The sequence below is a fragment of the Prionailurus bengalensis genome, chromosome B2 (assembly GCF_016509475.1).
Source record: "Prionailurus bengalensis isolate Pbe53 chromosome B2, Fcat_Pben_1.1_paternal_pri, whole genome shotgun sequence".
Lineage (NCBI taxonomy): Eukaryota > Metazoa > Chordata > Mammalia > Carnivora > Felidae > Prionailurus > Prionailurus bengalensis.
Window position 1 is genome coordinate 107306358 of NC_057349.1, and position 27750 is coordinate 107334107.

The window sequence follows — 27750 nt, forward strand, 5'->3', positions numbered from 1 at the left end:
TACCTTGTCATATGAAATAGAAATATATTAAGTTGATTTGTTACTACAGTGCTATCTCAATGTTCGTAAGTATTTTTCAGATGTGTTCTGGGTCCTGCTACCTCTGAAAGAGGCACAAACTGCTCTGCATTTCATCAAAGGTCTTACTATAGTATTTTGCAGAACTTATATATGCTTAGTACACATTAATCACTACCCAGTATTTTAAGCATCTCTTTTTAAAGCCAGGTGTAGGCATCATTGTTCCATCTCTTCAGTCTCTTCTCCTAAAGGTACCAATTTAAGAACTGGATAAACTTCTAAAAAGGGAGGTTTGGGTAGGGAAAAGAAAATGAAACATTTTTAGATTTGTGAATTAATTCAGAAAACAATTTAGTACTATTTATCTTGGAAAAAAAATCTCAAGATGAAGAACACTAACAACTTAAGTCTGATAAAAGAGGATATAATATAGTTAAAATAATGTCATTATTATTTTTTTTTTTTAAAGAAAGAGAGGGTGCAAGTGAGCAACAGGCAAAGAGAGACAGAGTCCCACGAGGGGCAGAGAGAGAGAGAGAAGCAAGGCTCACCAAAGCAGGGCTTGTGTTCACCCACGGTGGGGCTTGAGCTCACCCTGTGTGGGACTTGAACTCACAAACCATGCGATCATAACCTGAGCCAGTCAGATGCTTAACTGACTAAGCCACCCAGGGGCTCCAACATCATAAATTTTTTTGACTGAAGAGAAATGAAGAACAAGCTTCCATATTTACTAAGGAAAAGACTGCATATTAACTTTGAAGCCAGGAACTAAAAGTATGGAAGATAATGGATGTTGGCTGGGTTTTGGTAGACTTTAACTCCATTGCACATTTTCTGAGAAAGCAAAATTGGGTCCTGCCTGCTATTCTCACTCTCTATTCTAGGTGGCTTTTCTCTATGTTTTATTACACTTCAGTCTTCTGCTTTTTCCTTTGACTTCCCTTTTCCTTACTCCAGTCATCTCTTCTCCCCGGGCTCAAGCTAGATCTCTGATGTTTTTCTAGATAGTTTCCTGCTCTCCTAATTTCTAGGGAGAGGGTTCAGAACCTTCAGGGTCAGCTTCATTGATGTCCTATCACTGCTCAGGGCTCTGTCAAGGTCTTTGAGCTAGCTGGGAAGAGATGATTATTCCAGCTCTCTTTCTAATCTCTACCTCAGAAACTACTTGTATCTGTTCTTCCATTAAAAGGCAGTATTGTTATTCTTTTAAAACAAACATAAGGGGCGCCTGGGTGGCTCAGTCGGTTAAGCATCTGACTTAGGCTCAGGTCATGATCTCGTGGTTTGAGTTTGAGCCCGACATTGGGCTCTGTGCTGACAACTGAGCCTAGAGCCTGCTTCGGATTCTCTCTCTCTCTCTCTCTCTCTCTCTGCCCCTCCCCTGCTAGCACTCTGTCTCTCCCTCTCTCTAAAAAATAAACATTAAAAAAATTAAAAAAACATAAAAACTGATGCAAATATAATCTTTTTTTCAGTAGGCAGAAATGCAATTTTTAAAGAGAATTCCTTCCTAATGTAAAACTTAATTTAAGAGTTAGGAGATGGAGCTAGCAAAATGAGCACTGAGCCAAATTTACTTTGAGTTTTTGATCTAAATAGTCTAGACCATTGCTGTCTAACAGCATTATAACTGAGAGCCATATGTGTAATTTTAAAAGTTTTCAGTAGCCAGAGGCACCTGGGTGGCTCAGTAAGTTAAGCATCTGACTTCAGCTCAGGTCATGATCTCACAGTTTGTGGGTTCAAGCCCTGGACTGGGCTCTGTGCTATCAGCAAGGAGCCTGCCTTGGATCCTCTATCCCTCTCTCTGTCCCTCCCTTGTTCTCATGCCCTCTCTCAAAAACAAACAAATAAATGTTAAAAAATTAAATTTTCTTATAAAAAACAAAGTTTTCAGTAGCCATATTTTTAAAAAGGTTAGAATTATTTCAGGGTGCCTTGGTGGCTTAGTGTGTTAAGTGTCCAACTTCGACTCAGGTCATGATCTCATAGTTCATGGGTTCGAGCCTTGCATCAGGCTCTGTGCTGGCAGGTGGAGCCTGCTTGGGATTCTCTCTCTACCTCTCTCTGCCCCCCACCCTCCAGCTAATGCTCTCTCTCTCTCTCAAATAAATAAACAAATTAATTAATTAATTAACAAATTAATTAATTAATTAATATCAGCACACAGTCTGCAACAGCCATAGGAAGCTGGCTTCTCAGTTGTTCTTGATCAACAGCACTTTTTTTTTTGAAATATTAAAAAAAATTTTTTTTTAATGTTTATTTTTGGGAGAGGGAGAGAGACAGAGTGTGAAGGGGAGAGGGGCAGAGAGAGAGAGGGAGACACAGAATCCAAAGCAGGCTCCAGGCTCCATGCTGTCAGCATGTAGCCCGATGCGGGGCTCAAACTTAGGAACCACAAGATCATGACATGAGCCAAGTCGGATGCTTAACCGACTGAGCCACCCAAGTGTCCCCAGCACTTATTTTAATGCTCTACTTCTCATTCATGTCATTGATCTTTCCAATTGAGTGTGAAGAATTCCAAAATTTCCTCTGATGGTAGAATCACTACATCTAAAACCGAACTGACCATCTCATCATCCCCCTTCTCCCCAGTTAAGGAGCTCATGACTTCCCTCTCTCAGATGATGCTTTTCCTTTTGATTATTCTGGCTTCAAATTTAGTCAACTTTAACATTTATTTCTCCTTTACCAAAGTATTCCATCAAATTACCTGATTTTTTTCTTTATAGTTTCCCTTGTGTTCTCAATGAAATAAACTTAATTCAGGTCCTAAATGGGTAGAATTATTTGTACTTCATATGTTTGACAAACGCCTCTTCAGTAGCCGTGTCTGTTTTTGTTCACTACATCAAACAACTATCAAGTGCTTGCTATATGCCAGGGAATTTAAGCATCTGGGTGTGCAACAGTGAATAGCACAGATAAAGGCCCAGCTCTCATGGAACTACATTCTAACAGTGTAAATAATATGATGCTATACAGTAATAAATGTTTTGAAGAAACACAAAGCAGAATAGGAAGACACAGAGTGATGGAGGATGCTATTTTAGAGAAAGTGGCTAAGGAAGATCTTTTTGAAGAGTTAAGATTGAGCAGAGAATTGAACAAAGTGAAAGAAAGCCATAAAGATCTAGGGAAAATGGGTTCCATGTGGAGGCAGGTGCAAAGGCCCTGAGATGGAGTAAGCTTGGTGTGTGTGTGTGTGTGTGTGTGTGTTCCAGGAATTCCAAGTCTTCCAGCAGGACTGCAGAAAAGGAAGGGAAGGAGTGGCAGGAGATGATGTTGGTAGGGGACAAATCATAAGGCTACTACAGGCCACAGTAAAAGTGTGGATTATAATCTGATGGTGGAAAGTGTGAAGCAAGAGAGTAACATGATCCAACTTAACATTTTAAAAGCATCACTCTGGCTGGTTGGGAAATAATATGTAGGCAGACAAGAGAAACAGCAGGAAGACCAAGTGCAGATTCCATTTGCAGTGTAGGAGAGAACTGCAAGTGGCCTGGACTAGCTGGTAGGGGAGGGAATGCTGGGAAATGATCAGATCCTAGGTGTACTTTGAAGGGAGAGCAGCAGGAAATGCTGATGAATTGATTGAGGGCACAGCACGAGGAGTCAGAGATGGCTGAGCAGTGAATGGACAGCACAGTCTAGGAGGAGGAGTCTGGTTTCTGTTGAGGGGTGATGGTTGGGTGCATCATGTGTATTCAAGAGTTCTGTTTCAGACACTGTAGGTTATTGAGATGTCTCCATTTCATCCTCACTTCAAAATCACAACCACATTAAGCTTCCTAAAATGAAATTTTCAACATGGTACTCTCCTATCCATAAACCTTTGACAGAATCCCATAGCTTACTGAGTGAACTCTGAACTCCTATGCTTGGAAGTCAAAATTTTTCACAATGACCTCTCTCCCCAGCTGTCCACACCTCATTTTTCTGTACTCCTTATACATTGTGCTTGGGAAATAATAGTATATTCAATAAAACATAGAATGAGTAAAAATATTTGTGTTCATCCTTTACCGTATTTGAAAGTCACACTAAAGCTGACCTCTTTAATGAAAATTTTCCCAATCACTTTGGCTATGTCACTCTTTCTCTACTCCATATTCCCACCAAGCAGTAAGCTGATAAGGATGTAGGCTCTCTGAAAAATAAAGCCCTGATATGTAGCACATGCTGATATTTGTGGTGTAAATACTCCCAGCCACCAACATGTCCCAGAATATGGAGCTGAGAAGGCCTGTACACAATCACAACTATGTGAGCTGGTAGGAGCCAGACCCAGCATATCATTGCTCCTATAGTACAGACTCTCCAGACCATTTATAGTCAGTCACTCACTGCAGTGACTTTTACTGTAGGTATCTGTATACAAATCTTCCTCTATTAGACTGTAGATATGTGGAGGGTAAAAACTTTGTCATATACAATGGTGGCTATCACCAGCTAAATAACCTTGGGGCCTCAAAGTTCAAACTGGAGAGTCAGACCCAAACAACAAAGTTCCACAGTTCTATGTCTGAACAGTCCATGTCTCTCCCAAATTTCTCAGTCCACTGATCTGAATGAGAGAATTGGAATATAAAGTCATCAAGTTGGACCCCAAATAAAATCTGCCCTGAAAACAAGGTGAAATAAATATATCACATCTTAGGATCATAAATAGAAAAAATATGATCACAGATGACTCTATATAATTACTTTTCTTTACAGTTGAAGAGTAAATGTAGTTCTTTTATTTTAAAGGAATTTAAATGTACACACTGATTAGCCCAGGAAGCATACCTAGTTTTGGACTAAGGTGTAATCACTGGACAGAAAAAAGAACACCATGAAATATTAAAACTAAAAATATGAAATTAGAGCACAGAATAAAAATAATAGCTTTGAGAAATTTTGATAAAGTGAAAAACATCTGAAGAAAAGTGAAATTCTTAGGCCTTTCTTTACCCGTTTCTTGATAGATAAGTTTAAATCAAATTTAACTCTCAAGAGACTAAGTTCACAGGAAAGAAATTTCTTCTTTGCTCTAAGCAAAATGAAATACAGGTAAACCAAGGCACAAAGATAGACTTATTTTCAGTTCACTCAGAAATAGTTAAAATATGTGAAAACACAGATCCTCTGATACTTTTCATAATATATGTTTCTGCCTAAGGTCTGGCTGTTCCAATTCTGTTCCCCACTCTTACTCTTTAAATGTCACAAACCCCAAGGTGGGTCTGTTTTCCCTAAATGCAAAAGGTCCTGGCAGTGCTAGGGATAAGGGGATGAGTGAGGACTGCAGAGTGAAATGGCTGTAGGGCTCAGGGCTGGGGGTGGAAAGTATGAGGAACAGGGCTTGGTAGGATCAGGCAAGGGGAAAGCCGTAGAGCAGGTGTAGGGCACAGGCTCTAGGAATCCATCTAAAATAACCAACAGAACAAGATCCAAAGGGCCAAGAAGGAGGAAAAGGTTCTTTTGTCCATAACAAAGTTCCATTAAAAGCCTGCTGGTCCTGGGGCGCCTGGATGGCTCAGTCGTTAAGCATTACCACTCTTGGTTTCAGCTTAGGTCATGACCTCACACTCCATGGGATTGAGCCCTGGGTCCAGCTCTGTGCTGACAGGGTGGAGCCTGCTTGGGATTCAGTCTCCCTGCCCTGCCCCTGCACTCTCTCTCTCAAAATAAATAAATAAACTTAAAAGAAAAAAAACAACTTGCTGTTCCTGCTAGAAGTTTTTGTCCTCCCACATAGCTGGAAAAAGTGCAACTTTGATAGTATAATACCATTTTCACTTCAATGTAGAATCTTTTGTTCAATTGTTTTCTTAACTTTCTTCAGGCACAGAAGATCCTGAGCTGCAACAGCCATTTGCCAGTTTTACCTAGGGTAATGTGTATGCCCTTTGTATTTTAGAAGGGGGGAGAGGGGAAGACATTATAATTTTGGAAATGGACCGATGGCATAGAGCAGCACAGATCAGTTTCACCTTTGGAGGCAATTAATTCCTGGTTATATTGATATTTATGGTTAACCTGCTTTGAAAATTGATCAAAAAAATTCTTTCTGTAAAGCTGGCAAAAATTGGAGCCATTATGTAATAAATTATTTTATGATACACAGAACTAAAACCATATGCAAAGCATTATTTCCTTTCAGGGATAAACAACACAGACCAGATATCGGGGTGCGGGGAGGGGAGAAAAAAATGTCAGAGAAGCATGCATGAAATATGGTAATTATAAGAGAGATTATAGGAATAATAAAATAATAATAGAAAACAGGTGGGAGAAGTGGTAGGTCCTCTTTACAGTGCTAAACCCAGCCAAAAAATGTCTATTAGTCAATACTTTGTGATTGAAAAACAAGGCAGACTTTCAGTGGGGGGGTTATTTTTTATCATATATTTGAATTAATTGCATCTTTTTAAGTAGAGAACATCACAGAGGGGTAGTACCACTGTACCCAGAATCTGTCCTTCTAGGTCTCTAAATAGGAATGTAAAATAAGTGTACAGAAGGTAACCTAAGCACAATGCTAACTAACATGGTGCCCAACTTCTAGTGAGAGTTGTTTCCTTCTTATTTTTGTCTGAGTTTCAAAGGCACAAAAACTCATAAATATTCATGTATATACTCCCTTTTTAAAGTAACATTACTAATTATTATGAGAGAACAGACACAAATTGGCAGGCCCCAAGAACTCTTGAAAGATACTATATGTATGTACCTATGTAATAAATTATCTTACAGAAAGCCTTTCCTGTTTCTTGTGAAATTCATCATGATCACAAATAGAAAGATAATAGTAGATTTCTAGCACTAAATTATGGAGCTGCTTCTCGTCTAAGCTCTGCACTTGCTTATCAACTGGTGACTCATGCAGTCAGTCTTATTTAATAACTGGCTTTGCAGGAGAATGCTAAGAATTCATAGTTAGAAGTTGTATAAAATGAGTGAAAATGTGCACATTCGTTTAATTATAGTTAAAAATGGAAATAAGTGAGCCTGACATAAGAAGATAGATTTAGGAATATCACTACTTTTTGTTGATAACATTTTGAAGCATAACAGGCAATATCCTTTTAGTGAGAAAGAAGGAAATTGCTCACTTCTGGTATGGTTTTAGGCAATCAGGATGCATTTAATAAATTTTACCTTCCGGGACCCAAATGATATCTGATGGCTTAAAAAAAATTTTTATACTCTCAAAATATGGGTAACCTTCCCATTTAAAAATCCCTGATGTGTTCAGTTCAAATATTAAACCAAAAACATGTAAATTCTTTTCAGAATTTAGGGCTCCCGATGTAACATTATTTAACACAACATTTCACAAGTTAACAAATATGTCTCCTTGATTTTATACATTAAAAAATTTTTAAATTTGCCCTATAGAAAAAAACCAAAAATACAATGAAATTAACAAACAATATTTTACAATATTTCCCTAGCTAGGGAATGTCAAGGAAAATGAACTTCCATAATGTAGAGACTACTGATTACCTGGTTTAAGAGATCTTCTACTTTCTTCTGCCATGAATCCCTGGCTGCATTTTTCTCTCTCTCTTTTAATTGCAAAAGTTGCGACATTGCTGACTTCTTATCCTCTTCATGTTGTAGTCTTAACTCTTCACGAAGTTTAGAACACTCTTGTCTAAGATAAAACAAATACTTTTACTTTTTAAAGAGAATTATTCCTCTCAATAGCTATAATACAGTTGTTCGCAGGTTTTCTACATATTTAATTAATCCTCCTCAAAAGTCAACTCAGAATAAGAGTTACTAATGATTTTAGTCAGGTTTACAGGACTATACAGCAAGTTGGTAACTTACCCATGATCATTGATTTGTCAGTTAACAATGGCAGAACAGGTACTAGAATAAGATTTCTGACTTGAGGTTAGTATTTTACATTCAGGAAAATAAAATGAGAAAAAGTATTCAAGCAGAAAAAAAGAGTTTCAATTTCTCTGCATCTAATCATGAAAAAAATTCATTAAAAATACTGTCCCTATGATTTTAACAATAAGACAATGTAAGCCATATAACAGAAAAACATCTTTGCACATCGTATTTTTTTTTTTTTTGAGAGAGAAAGCGAGAGAGAGACAAAGCACAAGCAGGGGAGGGGTGGGGGGCAGACACAGAATCCGAAGCAGGCCCCAGGCTCCAAGCTGTCAGCACAGAGCCCGACGGAGGGCTCGAACTCATGAACTGTGAGATCATGACCTGAGATGAAGTTGGATGCGTAACTGACTGAGCTACCCCAGGCGCCCCTGCACATCTGTACTGATAAGATTACATCACAGAGTAAGAAATGTACCTAAGGTTTTCAGTCCATTTTACTTCCAAGTCATGGGCCATTCTGTCTACTCTGAGCTTCTCTTCCTCTTTCATGACAGCAAGCGTTTCTTCATGCTGTTGTCTTTCTTGTTCTAGCTCACCCTGAAAAACAAAAATTTTTCAGTGAAAACAAGTGTTCAAAAGCAAGGTTATTGCTGGTTGTTTCAAATAAGCAGCGTGCTTGCATTATCACTTTTAAATTCTTACAGCACAATAACTGATAGTGCCATCTATAACAATTACTGAAGATTTTCTGACAGTATGTGGCACACATTTTGTATTTTAAATGTCCTTGTGCAAACTATGTTTTATCAAGGCTTATAATTTAACAAATTATTTTAAATAGCTTAAAGTTAGCATAATTAATAATCTTTCTAAAAATGTTTATTTATCTACTTTGAGAGAAAGAGAGAGCTGGGGAGGGGCAGGGAGAGACAGAATCCCAAGCAGGCTCAGTGCTATGAGCACAGAGCCTGATGCTGAGCTCATACTCACAAACCATGAGATCATGACCTGAGCCAAAATCAAGAGTCGATGCTTAACTGACGGAGCCACCTGGCACCCCAATAATCTTAACTAAACTTTCCATATCATGGGTATCTATTATCTTCATATATGTACACGTTACATAGATACGTTCCTCAAATTCATTCATATTTATAATCAAAAGTCTGCTATTTATCCAAAGCTGAAGCATTACAATTATACTTCACTGACATGATTAAAATAACTATAAGACATTTTGGCTACTATTTTTATTATGTAACTTCAAAACAGTGATCCATGTGTTTAGTGTTATGGAAACATAATATATGAAAGCCCTGTAGATTAGCATCAATCAAGTGGCTCTCCGGAGCCTAGGGCTAGACTGTTTGGACGACACTGGCTACCATCAGTCCCCGCCAGCAGTGGAGCTGCTCTCTGCCTCCCACAGAAGAGGAACAGATGATGGTGCTTCCTTCTGTTCTAACACTGACCCTTTCTGGATCACCCACTTACTAATTGCATGTGCTGTAACACTGCTGAGGGGCATGTCCAGATTAATGGGAGAGAAGCAAGCCAATGTTGAAACTGCCATTCTACACTGGTGACCCGGCTTATAGCAGTAAATTCCGAAAATTGGGTTTGGCCATCTTAGCCAACCGTCCTTTTCACTAAGTATTCTGCCTCTAGGAACTACTACTTTTTCCACCACAGGCAGCATTAAATGAGGTAGAAGTACTTAAGAAGTATTTCTTTTACTGAATGCAAAGTACTTTATCAGACATTAGTGGGGTAAGAACAGAAGTAAAGAAAATACTTGCTTTTTTCCCCAACTGTTTTCACATCCATCAGCTCATGGGATCCTCATAGCAACATGGGGAGGTTACAGGTGAGGAAACAGGCTCAGCAAGATTGAGTAATGGGAGAAACTATAAACTCCCAACTACAGATTTACAAATGTTAAACTAATATTATCATCACTGTCATCAGAATCTTACTCCTTATTTCCCAACTGTGGCCTAAAACGTCCTAAGTGCAGAGAGTCATGCCTTATCCATGTCTGGATCCCTCACAGGTTATCAACCAACAACTGGACATATACTCAGGGATCAATATCCATTTTATGATGGGTTCATTTATGTAATACACAACCGAAACTCAGCAGGGAGGAGGGGAAAAAACTCACATCCAGAGAAAACACCTGCTGTTGAAGAGCTTACCTAAAGCTGAAGTAAACTGTGATGCAGTATCTGTATTTTCTCAATCAAAACTGTCCAGCAGAACAAAAAAAATGGACAGTTGCTAAGGTTTTGCTTACAACACTTAGTATATTCCACTACTTGATAGAAGAGCAACGTAAATATGAGCAAGGACCTTAGAGAAATGAAACGGATTCCAATACTAAGCTACAAAAATTAAATTTGAAATATTAATAGAAGGCAATGTTTCCTGAATGCTTGATATTTACTAAGCACTGTGCTGTAAATGGTTTACCTCATTTAATTATTACAGTAGTGGTGTGAGGTGTATTATTACCCCCTCCTGCAATATGCAGATGAGTAAATTGAGGCTTAGAATAAGTAACTTGCCCAAAGTGACACACTAAGCGATGGATCAAGAAATCACACCCAGCCAATCTGACTTCAGAGCCCACACTCTAAATCACCTCTCTGAAGGAAAAGTAAGAACTCTCTGGAAACTATACGCTTAGTTGTTATGGATTCTTTTCTCCACTTTCTGAGGGAATCTAAATATTTGCTCTGCTCCGTGAGAATGGAAGGGAGCAGAGCCTTTCAAAATTTGTAGGTGACAGAGCATTGTTTAGTTGCTACCTATGAGAGTTTGAATGCTTACCAATAGAAGAATTGTGCATCCTGATTGTTATGGGTTGAATTGTGATCCTGAAGAGATATGTGGAAATCCCAACCCCTGTACCTCAGAATGTGACCTTATTTGGAAATAGGGTCAGTGAAGATGTAATTCCTTAAGAGGTCATAGGATGAGCCCCTAGTACTATGTGATGGGTAGCCTCATAAGAAGAAGATGTGGGGCAAAAAGGGGGGGAAGCCTGGGTGGCTCAGTTAATTGAGCATCTGACTCTTGATTTTGGCTCAGGTCATGATCCCAGGATTGTGAGATTGAGCCCTGAGTAAGGCTCCATGCTGAGTGCAGAGCCTGCTTAAGATTCTCTCTCTCTCTCTCTCTCTCTCTCTCTCTCTCTCTCTCTCTCTCCCCCTCTGCCCCTTCCCCTGCTTGCGCTCTCTAAAAAGTAAAAAAAAAAAAAAAAAAAAAAAAAGAATATGTAAGGACACACAGGAAGAATGCCACTGAACACCAAGGAGGAAACTGAAATGTGACACAAGCCAAGGAAGGCCTGGGGCTACCAGGAGCTGGCAAAGGTGAGGAAAGACCTGCTTTCTAGGTTGAAAAGGAAGAATAGTCTTGAGAACACCTTGATTTTGGACTTTCAGCCTCCAGACGGTGAGAGGATAAATTCCTGTTGTTTTAAGCCACTTAGTTTTAGTATTTTGCTAGGAAAGCCCTACAGAACTAGTATACTATATATAATGTCTATTTATGAGAAATTTAAGCAGAGTAATTAAATTATATTTTCACCTTGCTAATGTTTATAGCAGGACTATAAAATTACCTCAACATTCAATAGAGCATCCTTGGTCTCCTTCAGCCTGCCTTTAGTCAAATCGAGCTCATTTTGAAGTCTTTCCTGGGAGTCCTGAAGACTAGCAATGAGTCCTTCTGCAGAGCCAAGACCTTGTTCACTTTTCCTTACCAGATCTTGGAGGCGGCCAATCTGCAAGTAAATACAGTACTTTTAATATACCTCACTGTTGGGGCACCTGGGTGGCGCAGTCAGTTAAGCGTCCGACTTCAGCCAGGTCACGATCTTGCGGTCCGTGAGTTCGAGCCCCGCGTCGGGCTCTGGGCTGATGGCTCGGAGCCTGGAGCCTGCTTCCGATTCTGTGTCTCCCTCTCTCTCTGCCCCTCCCCCGTTCATGCTCTGTCTCTCTCTGTCCCAAAAATAAATTAAAAAAACGTTGAAAAAAAATTAAAAAAAAACTATACCTCACTGTTATCGACTAGCAAAAGTCACGTTTGTTTTCTTAAAGTCTTTTCTTTAGTGGTAGTTGTTACTGAATGGGTCTTTTTTGATGAATTTGGAAGAAGCACTTAAATAATCATGATAGACTTCATCTGTTGTTTTTTTTTTGTGAAGACCTCCATATTTATGATTTCCCTTTTTTGTGACAACCATGGAAATAGGTGGATAATTCAAAGCCCTGTTTTAACAAAGAGAATTCCCAGTTCTATCAAAGGAACTGAACCAAGATGATTACATCAAAGACAGAGGGGGGAAAAAGGTATTTTTTTTAGATAAAAAAGTACTTTTAAAATTGCTCTTCAAAATTCAATCACTTACACTTCATTTGAGCCCAGTTCTCCTACCATTTATAAAGTGACTGATTTAGGTCAATAGTGATAAGCTGGTAAATGTGTATTAGAATAAATTGTGATTTCTTTGTTTCTATACAATATCTGAAATTGTTAAGAGTTGATTTATATATACTCTTGAAATTAGGAGTTAATAAGACTATTTGTTGATTAGGAAGATCTATATCCTCGAGTTATGAGAACTAAAATCAATAAATGAAATACTTTAAATTATCTAGGAAACCACTATGAAGCAAAAATCTCATTTTTATAAAATGGCCAAGCTGATCAAAACTCGACAGAAATGAAAACTGCTAATTTAAAAATAACACCTGAGGGGCGCCTGGGTGGCGCAGTCGGTTAAGCGTCCGGCTTCAGCCAGGTCACGATCTCGCGGTCCGTGAGTTCGAGCCCCGCGTCGGGCTCTGGGCTGATGGCTCGGAGCCTGGAGCCTGTTTCCGATTCTGTGTCTCCCTCTCTCTCTGCCCCTCCCCCATTCATGCTCTGTCGTCTCTCTCTGTCCCAAAAATAAATAAACGTTAAAAAAAAAAAATTAAAAAAAAAAATAAAAATAACACCTGAATATTTCTCATTTTAAATACAGACACCATAAAGAAAATTATAAACATTTTCCTTCAACCTCGTCTCAATTCAGCACCCCTTTTCCTGTCCCCTTTCCACGCAGATGTTTATATACTGGACAATTCTGGTGATGGATACCAACTTCATAAAATGAGCTGGGAAGCTTCTATTTTTTTCTGTACTCTGAAATATTTTCACAGTTAAGATTTATTTGAAATTTTAAGTTTGTTTATTTGAGATGGGGGAGGGTCAGAAAGGGAGGAAAAAAGACAGTGCCAAGCAGGCTCCACGCTGCAGCGTGAGCCCAGTTAGGGGCTTGATCCCATGAACCATGAGATCACGACCTGAGCCAAAATCAAGACTCGGACCCTTGGGGCGCCTGGGTGGTTCAGTCAGTTAAGCTTCTGACTTTGGCTCAGGTCATGATCTCGTGGTTCATGGATTTGAGCCCTGCATCAGGCTCTGTGCTGACAGTTTAGAGCCTGGAGACTGCTTCAGATTCTGTGTTTTCCTCTCTCTGTGTCCCTCCCCCACTTGCACTCTGTCTCTCAAAAATGAACAAATGTAAACAAAAAAATTTAAAAGAAAAAAAAAAAGACTTGGATCCTTAACCAAATGAGCCAGCCACCCAGGAGCCCCTCTGTTTCTTAAAATTTTTAATGAAATTCATCCATTAAAATCCTCTGGGCCTGGTGCCTCTCTAGATACATGTTGGGAGTCTTTATTTCGTGGTTATAATTAGTTCGGTCAAGTTAATCAACTACTTTGAGTCATTTCAGAAATTTAAAATTTTATACAAAGTCATCTTTTTTCCTAAAGAATAGAATATGATATTCATTCCATGTTTTAACATTTTCTCTGTCACTGAATTTATGCCCCCTTTCTCTAATCAATCTAGCTTATTTGTATCTTTACTTTTTGTGTTGATCTGGCTTGCCAAAAAAATTTTGTTTCACAATCCAGATAATTTTCAAATGAGTAAGAGTTACACGCACAAATGGAATACATGAAAAAACTGATAGGGATGCTTGGGTGGCTCAGTCAGTTAAGCGTCTGACTCTTGGTCTCAGCTCAGGTCATGATCTCACAGTTCGTGAGATGGAGCCCCACAATGGGCTCTGTGCTGATGGTGCAGGGCCTGCTTGGGGTTCTCTCTCACCCTCTCTCTCTGCCTGTCCCCTGCTCACATGCTCTGTCTCAAAAATAAATAAATAAATAAATTGCAGAAAAGAAAAAGAAAAAAGAAAAAACTTAGTATTGTAGTTATTACCATAAAGAATAGACAAGATCTATTCAAGAAACTAAGAATATAATTAGACAGAATTGATATGTTTAAATAGACAAAAACCTTAAAATGCTGCACAATTAAACATTAGAAATAAATAACTTTTTATGGTTCACCAAGGCATTATAGCTTGTAGACCAATATGACCCTACTTATACTAATCTTCATACCCATACTGTCTTTCATCATTCTTACAGCTGGAAAATTTACACCCACCTTTCAAAGACCACCTCCCATACCACATTTAAATTCTCCAATATTACATTCTCCAGAGTTTTTATGAACACTTATGGTAGAGAATCACTCCCTCCTCTGAACTTTAAAAATACATTGTATTTATCACCAATTCATAACAGTCACTTGAAACTATGAGTTCCTTGACATTTTGTCAAAGTATTCCTACCATCTAGAAGATATCATGTAGTCAATAAATGTTTCCCAAATCATAAAAGATATGCAATATTACTGACGTCACCGGACTGTAGTTCCAACTTTACTGGAGAGCAATTTAGTAATAAATAACTTGACGTATAACATTATTCCTACTCTGACCCAGTAATTTCATTGAGGGCAGGAGTTACACAAAAAGGAAATAATTTTTAAAAATGAAAAGTATTAACAGAACTGATAATTTATCCAATTACCAGTAAAAATAAGACACTGATAAACAGCATTCAGAGAAGTCTTCTCTAATACCCCAGGCTCCTGAGGGTTTCAGGGCTCATGGCTGAAATACACCTTGGTTGGTCACTGATGAGGACAAAGAACTGGCTTTAGGAAAAAGCAATCCTGCCATACTGGCCATGGCCTTTGCACGATCATCCTTTCTCCTCAAGTTAAGAGGGAGCAACTCCTTAAAATTATCTTTATAATAAAGTATTTAAAACATTAAATGCTCAACAAAGAAAATGTTTAAGCAACTATGGTAAAGATATATAATGGAACACTATATGAATATTTTAAATGACTAACATGTAGACAAAATTAAATGCAAATATTTATATGTAAAAAAGTTTTATAAATCAAGTACACAAAGTACTGTGAATATAGATTGCAACCATACTAAAATGCACATACACATATTAAATACCATTAGAAAATCTGGAATCCTGAAAACATTCCTCATGTTCTTACTTTTTTTTTTTTTTGTAAAATTCCTTAAGTTCATAAAGAGCAATGTTCAAAACTTTGGCACGTACCAATCAGTGCCTTTGAAAGGAATATATTATGGATATTCCAGAACAGACTTTAGAAACTCAATCCTGTTCTCTAAATCATCACAATAAATAACCTGTTTGTCTTCTATTACCTAAATGCTAGTGTAGCCACTACAGGAGCCAGAGAAATTAGTTATTTGTGTGTTTCAGTAGGCTGAATTCTAATATGACCCCTCTCTGACCCTCACTTTCCCTGGGACTTAGGCATATATGATGGGATTTGCTCCCATAATTGTATTATGTTATTTAGCAAAAGGGATCTTGTAGATATAATTAAGATCCTTAACTGTAGTTGACTTTAAGGTTATCCAAAAAGATACTACTCTAGGTGGGTCTGACATAATTGGGTGAGCCCTTAGAAACCAGAGAAATTCAAAGCCACTAAAGTTTTCCTGATAGCCTTGAACAAGTAAACTGCTATGTTATAAGAGGAGGCAGTCATGTTGCAAGGGCTTGAGGGGGGCTTTTAGAAGTAGAGAGCGATTTCTGGTCAACAGCTATCAAGAAACAGGGACCTCAGTCATACAGCCACAAAGAAATGAATTCTGACAACAACCAGTAAGCTTAAAAAAGGATCCTGTGCCTCAAATGGGACTGCAGTATGGCTATCACCTTGATTTCAGCCTTGCGAGATCCTGAACAGAGGACCCAGCTAACCCATATTTGGACTCCTGACCCACAACACCATGAGGTAATAAACATGAGCTGTGTGATGCCACTAAATTTTTGGTAATCTGTTACACAGCAATAGAAAACTAATAATCTTATTTATTATTATTAAACTAAGTTGACTTAGTTTTCAATGAGTTTTATTCATTCAACAAATATTTCATTTGCAAATACTGATTTCTTATGTGTCAGGTAGTGTATCATCTGTGATACAACATTTTATAATAAAGCCAAATGATGTTTATTGTAACAAACTACTGAACTATGTATATGCTTAAAAATCTTATGTCCAGAAGAAAATCTACAACTTACATCAGAACATTTAAAAAGACTGTAACAGATTTTATTGACCAGTCTAGTATTTTGTCCTCAAAGGTGACCCCAAATAACATTTGATAGGATAACAGGATTATCCTCCCCCCTGAGATTTTAGACTCACTAACTTCCCTTAATATATCTTCATATGATTTGGGCATTCATGAATTTATCACTGAAATCCCTAACTGACCTACTTATGTTTTTAGGTTTTATCAATTCTAAGAGTATCAAGATCCATCTTATGAAGATAATACATTCATTAATTTTTTTTCTAAAACAATCACTCTCAGTCTTTATGAAGTACCCCTTAATTCTTTCCCCCTATCTTTCCATAGATATATCTATTTTCCATCCAATAAATGTAAATGGAATAAAATCTCTATTTAAAAGGTACAAACTTCAGGTGTGTCTGGGTGGCTCAGTCAGTTGGGCATCTGACTCTTGATTTAGGCTCAGGTCATGATCCTGCTGTTGTGGGATCAATCCCTGTGTTGGGCTTTGTGCTGAGTGGAGCCTGCACGGAAATTTCTCTCTCCCTCTTTCTTTCCCTCCCTCACGTGTACTCTCACTCAAAATAAATAAACTTTAAAATAAAGTAAAATTGGGGCGCCTGGGTGGCTCAGTCGGTTGAGCGTCCGACTTCGCTCAGGTCACGATCTCACAGTCCGTGAGTTCGAGCCCCGCATCAGGCTCTGTGCTGACAGCTCAGAGCCTGGAGCCTGCTTCAGATTCTGTGTCTCCCTCTCTCTCTGGCCCTCCCCCCATTCATGCTCTGTCTCTCTCTGTCTCAAAAATAAATAAATGTTAAAAAAAAATAAAAAAAATAAAATAAAGTAAAATAAAGTAAAATAAAATACAATAAAATAAAACAAACTTAAGACTAGATAAAATGCAGCTATATGTGGTTGGCAAGAGGCACATGTAACCATCAGTAGATGGAAAAAGATATACCAATCATAACAAACCAAAATAAAGCTGGTGACACAATATCAAACAACACAGACCAAACCACAAATCATGATTCCATGATTTGTGTAACCATGAAGATGCAGAAAAACAAAGGGTCAGTAGATGGAAAAAGATACACCAATCATAACAAACCAAAATAAAGCTGGTGACACACTATCAAACAACAGACTAAACCACAAATCATGATTCATTAAGTAGCTAAAAAAAATTTTATATTTGTATGCACATAACAAAACTTTTAAATATTTAAAGCAAAAATTGAAAGAATATAAGAAATAAACAAATCCCCCATCAAAGTATCAGTTTTTAGTAAGTGATATATGAAAAAGATAAAATTCAAAAAGAATATAATATTTGGAACACAGAATATTGAAGAAAATAACTTAAAATCTTGTTTAATGAACTGGGATACAAGACTACATTGAAAAATTGGACACACCCAGAATATTAAATTTCTTTGATGAATTTAAAAATTTAAAAATTGCTTTCATACAAACAATATTTAACCATGATGCAGTTAAAGTTTAAAAAGCATGTCAATCTCACACAAATCTCCCATAGAACAGAAAAGGATATAAGTCTTTCATTTTAAGAGGCTAATAGGACCTTGATTTCAAAACTAGAAAGGACGGTATTAAAAGGGAAAAGTACAAAGCAATATTAGTTGAACCTAGGCTTAAAAAACTCCCAAAATGAATATTAATAAACTGAATCTAGTTATTATACACAAAAAGATATATATAATCTATTATGACTACCTTGGGCTTACTTTAGAAATCCAAAGTTGATTTAATATTTGAAAATTAATATAAGGTACCACATTAACAAATTAAAGAAAAAAAGTATGATCTCGACAGATGCAGAAAAATCAACATCAATTTGTGAATTAAGTTAGGAAACTAGAATTATAAGAGAATTCCTAAACCTGATAAAGAACATTTACAAAATAAAATTTTAGAGAAGCATGATAATTAACTATAAAATGTTGACATCCTTCACTTTAAGAGCAGGAAACAAAACAAGAACACTTATTATCTCTAGGCATCTTATCCAGCAAAGTAGGACAAAAAAAAAAAAAAGATGTCCAGGCTGAAGGAAAGGGTAGGTACATACAGAGGGATGAGCCAGGCAAATTCTTGGGGAGTGGTTCTTTTTTTATTTTATTAACTTAAATACAAGATAGTTAACACATAGCAGAATAATGATTTCAAGAACAGAATTTAGTGATTCATCACTTACATGTAACACCCAGTGCTCATCCCAAAAAATGCCCTCCTTAATGCCCCTTGCCCATTTAGCCCTTCCCTCCTATCCAACACCCTTCCAGCAACCCTCAGTTTATTCCCTATATTTAAGAGTCTCCTGTGATTTGTCTCCCTCTGTTTTTATTTTTGCTTCCCTTCCCTTATTTTTTTTTTTTTTTTTTTTTTTTTCTGAAATTTATTGACAAATTGGTTTCCATACAACACCCAGTGCTCATCCCAAAAGGTGCCCTCCCCAATACCCATCACCCACCCTCTCCTCCCTCCCACCCCCCATCAACCCTCAGTTTGTTCTCAGTTTTTAACAGTCTCTTATGCTTTGGCTCTCTCCCATTCTAACCTCTTTTTTTTTTTTTTTCCTTCCCCTCCCCCATGGGTTCCTGTGAAGATTCTCAGGATCCACATAAGAGTGAAACCATATGGTATCTGTCTTTCTCTGTATGGCTTATTTCACTTAGCATCACACTCTCCAGTTCCATCCACGTTGCTACAAAAGGCCATATTTCATTTTTTCTCATTGCCATGTAATATTCCATTGTGTATATAAACCACAATTTCTTTATCCATTCATCAGTTGATGGACATTTAGGCTCTTTCCATAATTTGGCTATTGTTGAGAGTGCTGCTATGAACATTGGGGTACAAGTGGCCCTATGCATCAGTGCTCCTGTATCCCTTGGATAAATTCCTAGCAGTGCTATTGCTGGGTCATAGGGTAGGTCTATTTTTAATTTTCTGAGGAACCTCCACACTGCTTTCCAGAGCGGCTGCACCAATTTGCATTCCCACCAACAGTGCAAGAGGGTTCCCGTTTCTCCACATCCTCTCCAGCATCTATAGTCTCCTGATTTGTTCATTTTGGCCACTCTGACTGGCGTGAGGTGATACCTGAGTGTGGTTTTGATTTGTATTTCCCTGATAAGGAGCGACGCTGAACATCTTTTCATGTGCCTGTTGGCCATCCGGATGTCTTCTTTAGAGAAGTGTCTATTCATGTTTTCTGCCCATTTCTTCACTGGGTTATTTGTTTTTCGGGTGTGGAGTTTGGTGAGCTCTTTATAGATTTTGGATACTAGCCCTTTGTCCGATATGTCATTTGCAAATATCTTTTCCCATTCCGTTGGTTGCCTTTTAGTTTTGTTGGTTGTTTCCTTTGCTGTGCAGAAGCTTTTTATCTTCATAAGGTCCCAGTAATTCACTTTTGCTTTTAATTCCCTTGCCTTTGGGGATGTGTCGAGTAAGAGATTGCTACGGCTGAGGTCAGAGAGGTCTTTTCCTGCTTTCTCCTCTAAGGTTTTGATGGTTTCCTGTCTCACATTTAGGTCCTTTATCCATTTTGAGTTTATTTTTGTGAATGGTGTGAGAAAGTGGTCTAGTTTCAACCTTCTGCATGTTGCTGTCCAGTTCTCCCAGCACCATTTGTTAAAGAGGCTGTCTTTTTTCCATTGGATGTTCTTTCCTGCTTTGTCAAAGATGAGTTGGCCATACGTTTGTGGGTCTAGTTCTGGGGTTTCTATTCTATTCCATTGGTCTATGTGTCTGTTTTGGTGCCAATACCATGCTGTCTTGATGATGACAGCTTTGTAGTAGAGGCTAAAGTCTGGGATTGTGATGCCTCCTGCTTTGGTCTTCTTCTTCAAAATTCCTTTGGCTATTCGGGGCCTTTTGTGGTTCCATATGAATTTTAGGATTGCTTGTTCTAGTTTCGAGAAGAATGCTGGTGCAATTTTGATTGGGATTGCATTGAATGTGTAGATAGCTTTGGGTAGTATTGACATTTTGACAATATTTATTTTTCCAATCCATGAGCAGGGAATGTCTTTCCATTTCTTTAAATCTTCTTCAATTTCCTTCAGAAGCTTTCTATAGTTTTCAGCATACAGATCCTTTACATCTTTGGTTAGATTTATTCCTAGGTATTTTATGCTTCTTGGTGCAATTGTGAATGGGATCAGTTTCTTTATTTGTCTTTCTGTTGCTTCATTGTTAGTGTATAAGAATGCAACTGATTTCTGTACATTGATTTTGTATCCTGCAACTTTGCTGAATTCCTGTATCAGTTCTAGCAGACTTTTGGTGGAGTCTATCGGATTTTCCATGTATAATATCATGTCATCTGCAAAAAGCGAAAGCTTGACTTCATCTTTGCCAATTTTGATGCCTTTGATTTCCTTTTGTTGTCTGATTGCTGATGCTAGAACTTCCAGCACTATGTTAAACAGCAGCGGTGAGAGTGGGCATCCTTGTCGTGTTCCTGATCTCAGGGAAAAAGCTTTCAGTTTTTCCCCGTTGAGGATGATGTTAGCTGTGGGCTTTTCATAAATGGCTTTTATGATCTTTAAGTATGTTCCTTCTATCCCGACTTTCTCAAGGGTTTTTATTAAGAAAGGGTGCTGGATTTTGTCGAAGGCCTTTTCTGCATCGATTGACAGGATCATATGGTTCTTCTCTCTTTTTTTGTTAATGTGATGTATCACGTTGATTGATTTGCGAATGTTGAACCAGCCCTGCATCCCAGGAATGAATCCCACTTGATCATGGTGAATAATTCTTTTTATATGCCGTTGAATTCGATTTGCTAGTATCTTATTGAGAATTTTTGCATCCATATTCATCAGGGATATTGGCCTGTAGTTCTCTTTTTTTACTGGGTCTCTGTCTGGTTTAGGAATCAAAGTAATACTGGCTTCATAGAATGAGTCTGGAAGTTTTCCTTCCCTTTCTATTTCTTGGAATAGCTTGAGAAGGATAGGTATTATCTCTGCTTTAAACGTCTGGTAGAACTCCCCTGGGAAGCCATCTGGTCCTGGACTCTTATTTGTTGGGAGATTTTTGATAACCGATTCAATTTCTTCGCTGGTTATGGGTCTGTTCAAGCTTTCTATTTCCTCCTGATTGAGTTTTGGAAGCGTGTGGGTGTTCAGGAATTTGTCCATTTCTTCCAGGTTGTCCAATTTGTTGGCATATAAGTTTTCATAGTATTCCCTGATAATTGTTTGTATCTCTGAGGGATTGGTTGTAATCATTCCATTTTCATTCATGATTTTATCTATTTGGGTCATCTCCCTTTTCTTTTTGAGAAGCCTGGCTAGAGGTTTGTCAATTTTGTTTATTTTTTCAAAAAACCAACTCTTGGTTTCGTTGATCTGCTCTACAGTTTTTTTAGTTTCTATATTGTTTATTTCTGCTCTGATCTTTATTATTTCTCTTCTTCTGCTGGGCTTAGGCTGCCTTTGCTGTTCTGCTTCTAGTTCCTTTAGGTGTGCTGTTAGATTTTGTATTTGGGATTTTTCTTGTTTCTTGAGATAGGCCTGGATTGCAATGTATTTTCCTCTCAGGACTGCCTTTGCTGCGTCCCAAAGCGTTTGGATTGTTGTATTTTCATTTTCGTTTGTTTCCATATATTTTTTAATTTCTTCTCTAATTGCCTGGTTGACCCACTCATTCGTTAGTAGGGTGTTCTTTAACCTCCATGCTTTTGGAGGTTTTCCAGACTTTTTCCTGTGGTTGATTTCAAGCTTCATGGCATTGTGGTCTGAAAGTAAGCATGGTATAATTTCAATTCTTGTAAACTTATGAAGGGCTGTTTTGTGACCCAGTATATGATCTATCTTGGAGAATGTTCCATGTGCACTCGAGAAGAAAGTATATTCTGTTGCTTTGGGATGCAGAGTTCTAAATATATCTGTCAAGTCCATCTCATCCAATGTCTCATTCAGGGCCCTTGTTTCTTTATTGACCGTGTGTCTAGATGATCTATCCATTTCTGTAAGTGGTGTGTTAAAGTCCCCTGCAATTACCACATTCTTATCAATAAGGTTGCTTATGTTTATGAGTAATTGTTTTATATATTTGGGGGCTCCGGTATTCGGTGCATAGACATTTATAATTGTTAGCTCTTCCTGATGGATAGACCCTGTAACTATTATATAATGTCCTTCTTCATCTCTTGTTACAGCCTTTAATTTAAAGTCTAGTTTGTCTGATATAAGTATGGCTACTCCAGCTTTCTTTTGGCTTCCAGTCGCATGATAAATAGTTCTCCATCCCCTCACTCTCAATCTAAAGGTGTCCTCAGGTCTAAAATGAGTCTCTTGTAGACAGCAAATAGATGGGTCTTGTTTTTTTATCCATTCTGATACCCTATGTCTTTTGGTTGGCGCATTTAATCCATTTACATTCAGTGTTATTATAGAAAGATACGGGTTTAGAGTCATTGTGATGTCTGTATGTTTTATGCTTATAGTGATGTCTCTGGGACTTTGTCTCACAGGGTCCCCCTTAGGATCTCTTGTAGGGCTGGTTTAGTGGTGACAAATTCCTTCAGTTTTTGTTTGTTTGGGAAGACCTTTATCTCTCCTTCTATTCTAAATGACAGACTTGCTGGATAAAGGATTCTTGGCTGCATATTTTTTCTGTCTAGCACCCTGAAAATCTCTTGCCAATTCTTTCTGGCCTGCCAAGTTTCAAAAGAGAGATCAGTCACGAGTCTTATAGGTCTCCCTTTATATGTGAGGGCACGTTTACCCCTTGCTGCTTTCAGAATTTTCTCTTTATCCTTGTATTTTGCCAGTTTCACTATGATATGTCGTGCAGAAGATCGATTCAAGTTACGTCTGAAGGGAGTTCTCTGTGCCTCTTGGATTTCAATGCCTTTTTCCTTCCCCAGTTCAGGGAAGTTCTCAGCTATGATTTCTTCAAGTACCCCTTCAGCACCTTTCCCTCTCTCTTCCTCCTCTGGGATACCAATTATGCGTATATTATTTCTTTTTAGTGTATCACTTAATTCTCTAATTTTCCCCTCATACTCCTGGATTTTTTTATCTCTCTTTTTCTCAGCTTCCTCTTTTTCCATAACTTTATCTTCTAGTTCACCTATTCTCTCCTCTGCCTCTTCAAGCCGAGCTGTGGTGGTTTCCATTTTGTTATGCATTTCGTTTAAAGCGTTTTTCAGCTCCTCGTGACTGTTCCTTAGTCCCTTGATCTCTGTAGCAAGAGATTCTCTGCTGTCCTGTATACTGTTTTCAAGCCCAGCGATTAATTTTATGACTATTATTCTAAATTCACTTTCTGTTATATTATTTAAATCCTTTTTGATCAGCTCATTAGCTGTTGTTATTTCCTGGAGATTCTTCTGAGGGGAGTTCTTCCGCTTGGTCATTTTGGATAGTCCCTGGCGTGGTGAGGACCTGCAGGGCACTTCCCCTGTGCTGTGGTGTATACCTGGAGTTGGTGGGCGGGGCCGCAGTCAGACCTGATGTCTGCCCCCAGCCCACCGCTGGGGCCACAGTCAGACTGGTGTGTGCCTTCTCTTCCCCTCTCCTAGGGGCGGGATTCACTGTGGGGTGGTGTGGCTCGTCTGGGCTACTTGCACCCTGCCAGGCTTGTGATGCTGGGGATCTGGCGTATTAGCTGGGGTGGGTAGGCAAGGTGCTCGGGGGCAGGAGGGGCAGGCTTAGATCGCTTCTCCTTAGGTGATCCACTTCAGGAGGGGCCCTGTGGCAGCGGGAGGGAGTCAGATCCGCTGCCGGAGGTTTGGCTCCGCAGAAGCGCAGAGTTGGGTGTTTGCGCGGAGCGAGCAAGTTCCCTGGCAGGAACCGGTTCCCTTTGGGATTTCGGCTGGGGGATGGGCGGGGGAAATGGCGCTGGCGAGCGCCTTTGTTCCCCACCAAACTGAGCTCTGTTGTCAGGGGGCTCAGCAGCTCTCCCTCCCTTTGTCCTCCAGCCTTCCCGCTTTCCGAGCAGAGCTGTTAATTTCTGACCTCCCAGACGCCAAGTCGCGCTTGCTGTCGGAACACAGTCCGCCCGGCCCCTCCGCTTTTGCAAGCCCGACTCGGGGGCTCTGCTTGGCCGGCGAGCCGCCCCTCCGCCCCGGCTCCCTCCCGCCAGTCCGTGGAGCGCGCACCGCCTCGCCGCCCTTCCTACCCTCTTCCGTGGGCCTCTCGTCTGCGTTTGGCTCCGGCGACTCTGTTCTGCTAATCCTCTGGCGGTTTTCTGGGTTATTTAGGCAGGTGTAGATGGAATCTAAGTGATCAGCAGGAGGTGCGGTGAGCCCAGCGTCCTCCTAAGCCGCCATCTTGCCGCCTCTGCTTCCCTTCCCTTATATTCATCTGTTTTGTATCTTAAATTCCACATATGAATGAAATCATATATTTGCCTTTGACTGACTTACTTTGCTTAGAATACACTCTAGTTCAAGCCACATTGTTGCAAATGATAAGATTTCATTCTTTTTGATCATTGGATAATATTCCATTGAATATATATACCACATCTTCTTTACCCATTCATCAGTCAATGGACATTTGGGCTCTTTCCATACTTTGGCTATTGTCGATGATGCTGCTATAAACATTAGGGTGCATGTGCCTTTCGAAATAGTATACCTGTATCCCTTGGATAAATACCTAGTAGTGCAATTGCTTGATTGTAGGGGAGTTCTATTTTTAATTTTTTGAAGAATCTCCATACTTTTTTCCAGAATGGCTATACCAGTTTGCATTCCCACCAGCAGTGCAAAAGATCCCTCTTTCTCTGAATCCTTGCCAACATCTGTTGTTGCCTGAGTTGTTAATTTTAACCATTCTGACAGGTGTGAGCTCATTGTGGTTTTGATTGGTATTTCCCTCATGATGAGTGATATGGAGCATTTTTTCATGTATCTGTTAGCCATCTGGATGTCTTCTTTGGAAAAGTGTCTATTCATGTATTTTGCCCATTTCTTCACTGGATTATTTGTCTATTGGGTGTTGAGTTTGGTAAGTTTTTTTTTTTTTTTTTATAGATTCTGGATACTAACCCTGTATCTGATATGTCATTTCCAAATATCTTCTCCCATTACATTGGTTGCCTTTTAGTTTTCCTGATTGTTTTCTTCACTGTGCAGAAGCTTTTTATCTTAATGAGATTCCTATTGTTCATTTTTGTTTTTGTTTCCCTTGCCTCTGGAGACATGTCAGGTAGTAAACTGCTGGTAGAATTCTCCTGGAAAGTCATCTGGCCCTGGACTCTTGTTTGTTGGGAGACTTCTGAGTACTGATTCAATTTCTTTACTGGTTATGGGTCTGTTCAAGTTTTCTATTTCTTCCTGTTTGTTTTGATAGTTTATATGTTTCTAGGAAATTGTGCATTTCTTCCAGATTGCCCAATTTGTTGACATATAATTGCTCATAATATTCTCTTATTATTGTTTGTATTTCTGCAGTGTTGGTTGTGATCTTTCCTCTTTCATTTGTTATTTTATTTATTTGGGTCATTTCCTTGTTGATAATTTGGCTGAGCTTTATCAATTTTGTTACTCCTTCAGAGAATTAGCTCCTGGTTTCATTGATCTGTTTTACTGTTTTCTTGATTTCGGTATCATTGGCTTCTGCTCTACTCTTTATTATTTCCCTTCTTCTGCTGGTTTTGGGCTTTATTTGCTATTCTTTTTCCAGCTCTTTAGGTGAAAGTTTAGGTTGTGTATTTGAGACCTTTCTTCCTTCTTTAGGAAGGCCTGGATTGTTATATATTTCCCTCTTGTGACAGCCTTTGCTGCATCCCAGAGATTTGGGGCTGGTGTGTTTCCATTTTCATTGGCTTCCCTGTACTTTTCAATTTCCTCTTTAATTTCTTGGTTAACCCATTCATTCTTTAGTAGGATGTTTTTTAAGTATTCAAGACCTTTCAAAATTTTTCCTTGTCATTGATTTCAAGTTTCATAGTGTTGTCTGAAAATATGCAAGGTATGATCTCGATCTTTTTGTACTTGTTGAGGCTTGATTTGTGTCCCAGTATGTGATCTATTTTGGAGAATGTTCCATGTGCACTCAAGAAGAATGTGTATATGCTGCTTTAGGATGAAATGGTTTGAATATATCTGTTAAGTCAATCCAGTCCAGTGTGTCATTCAAAGCCTTTGTTTCCTGTTGATTTTCTACTTAGATGATCTGTCCATTATTGTAAGTGGGGTGTTAAGGTCCTCTATTATGGTACTATTATCAATGAGTTTCTTTATGTTTGTGTTAATCACACAATTATAATAAAACATATGTAAGTTTATATATAATGTAAATATATAAATGTGATTTATATATTTGGGTTCTTCCACATTGGGACATAAATATTTACAATTGTTAGATCTTCTTGGGGGATAGACCCCTTAATTATGATATAATGCCCTTCTTCATTTATTGTTACAGTTTTTATTTTAAAATCTAGTTTGTCTAATATGAGCATGGCTATTCAAGCTTTCTTTTGATGACCACTGGCATGATGGATGGTTTTCCATCCCCTTACTTTCAATCTGCAGGTGTTTTCGGTCTAAAATGAGTCTCTTGTAAGCAGATATAGATTGGTTTTGTTTTCTTATTCATTCTGATACCCTATGTCTTTTGATTGGAGCAATCAGTCCATAGACATTTAGAGTGAGTACTGACAGATATGAATTTAGTGCCATTGTGGTGCCTGTAGACTTGATGTTTCTGGTAATGTTCTCTGGTCCTGTCTAGTCTTTGTTGCTTTTGGTCTTCATGGTTTTGTTACATCTTTTCTCCAAAGAGTCCCCCTTAAAATTTCCTGCAGGGCTAGTTTAGTGGTCACGAACTCCTTTAGTTTTTGTTTGTCTGAGAAACTATTTCTCCTTCTATTTCAAATGACAGCCTTGCTGGGTAAAGAATTCTTGGCTGCATATTTTCCCAATTCAGCACGTTGAATATATCCTGACACTCCTTTCTGGCCTGCCAACTTTCTGTGGATAGGTCTACTATAAACCCGATCTGCCTTCCCTTATAGGTTAAGGACTTCTTTCCCTTTGCTACTTTCATAATTTTTTCCTTGTCTATTTTATTTATTATTTATTTATTTTTGAGAGACAGCGTGTGTGCAAGCAGGGAAGGGGCAGAAAGAGACAGAGACAGAATTTGAGGCAGGCGCTAGGATCCGAGCCGCAGAGCCCTACACGGGGCTTGAACTCACAAACTGTGAGATCATGACCTGAGCCAAAGTCAGACGCTTAACCAATGAGCCACCCAGGTGCCCCCTCCTTGTCTGTGTATTTTGTGAATTTGACTATGATATGCCTTGGTGATGTTTGGTTTTTGTTGAATCTAATGGGAGTTCTCTGTGCTTCTTGGATTTCGATGTCTGTGTCCTTCCTCAGAGTAGGAAA

The 27750-nt window shown here is 38.7% G+C and overlaps 1 protein-coding gene across 6 annotated transcripts in view; it reads right to left on the reverse strand.

Moving 5' to 3' along the window:
• FAM184A (family with sequence similarity 184 member A) overlaps positions 1–27750 on the reverse strand; it is a 130435-nt gene that overhangs the window by 42118 nt on the left and 60567 nt on the right. For all 6 annotated transcript variants that reach the window (XR_006299043.1, XM_043592214.1, XM_043592216.1 and 3 more), the window contains exons 7-9: positions 11501–11662; positions 8348–8469; positions 7528–7678 (exon numbers count right to left, since the gene is read on the reverse strand). Coding sequence is in view for 5 of the 6 variants with exons in the window: in XM_043592214.1 (XP_043448149.1) it covers positions 7528–7678; positions 8348–8469; positions 11501–11662 (435 nt within the window). In the remaining variant the exon portion in view is untranslated. The remainder of the gene's footprint in view (positions 1–7527; positions 7679–8347; positions 8470–11500; positions 11663–27750) is intronic.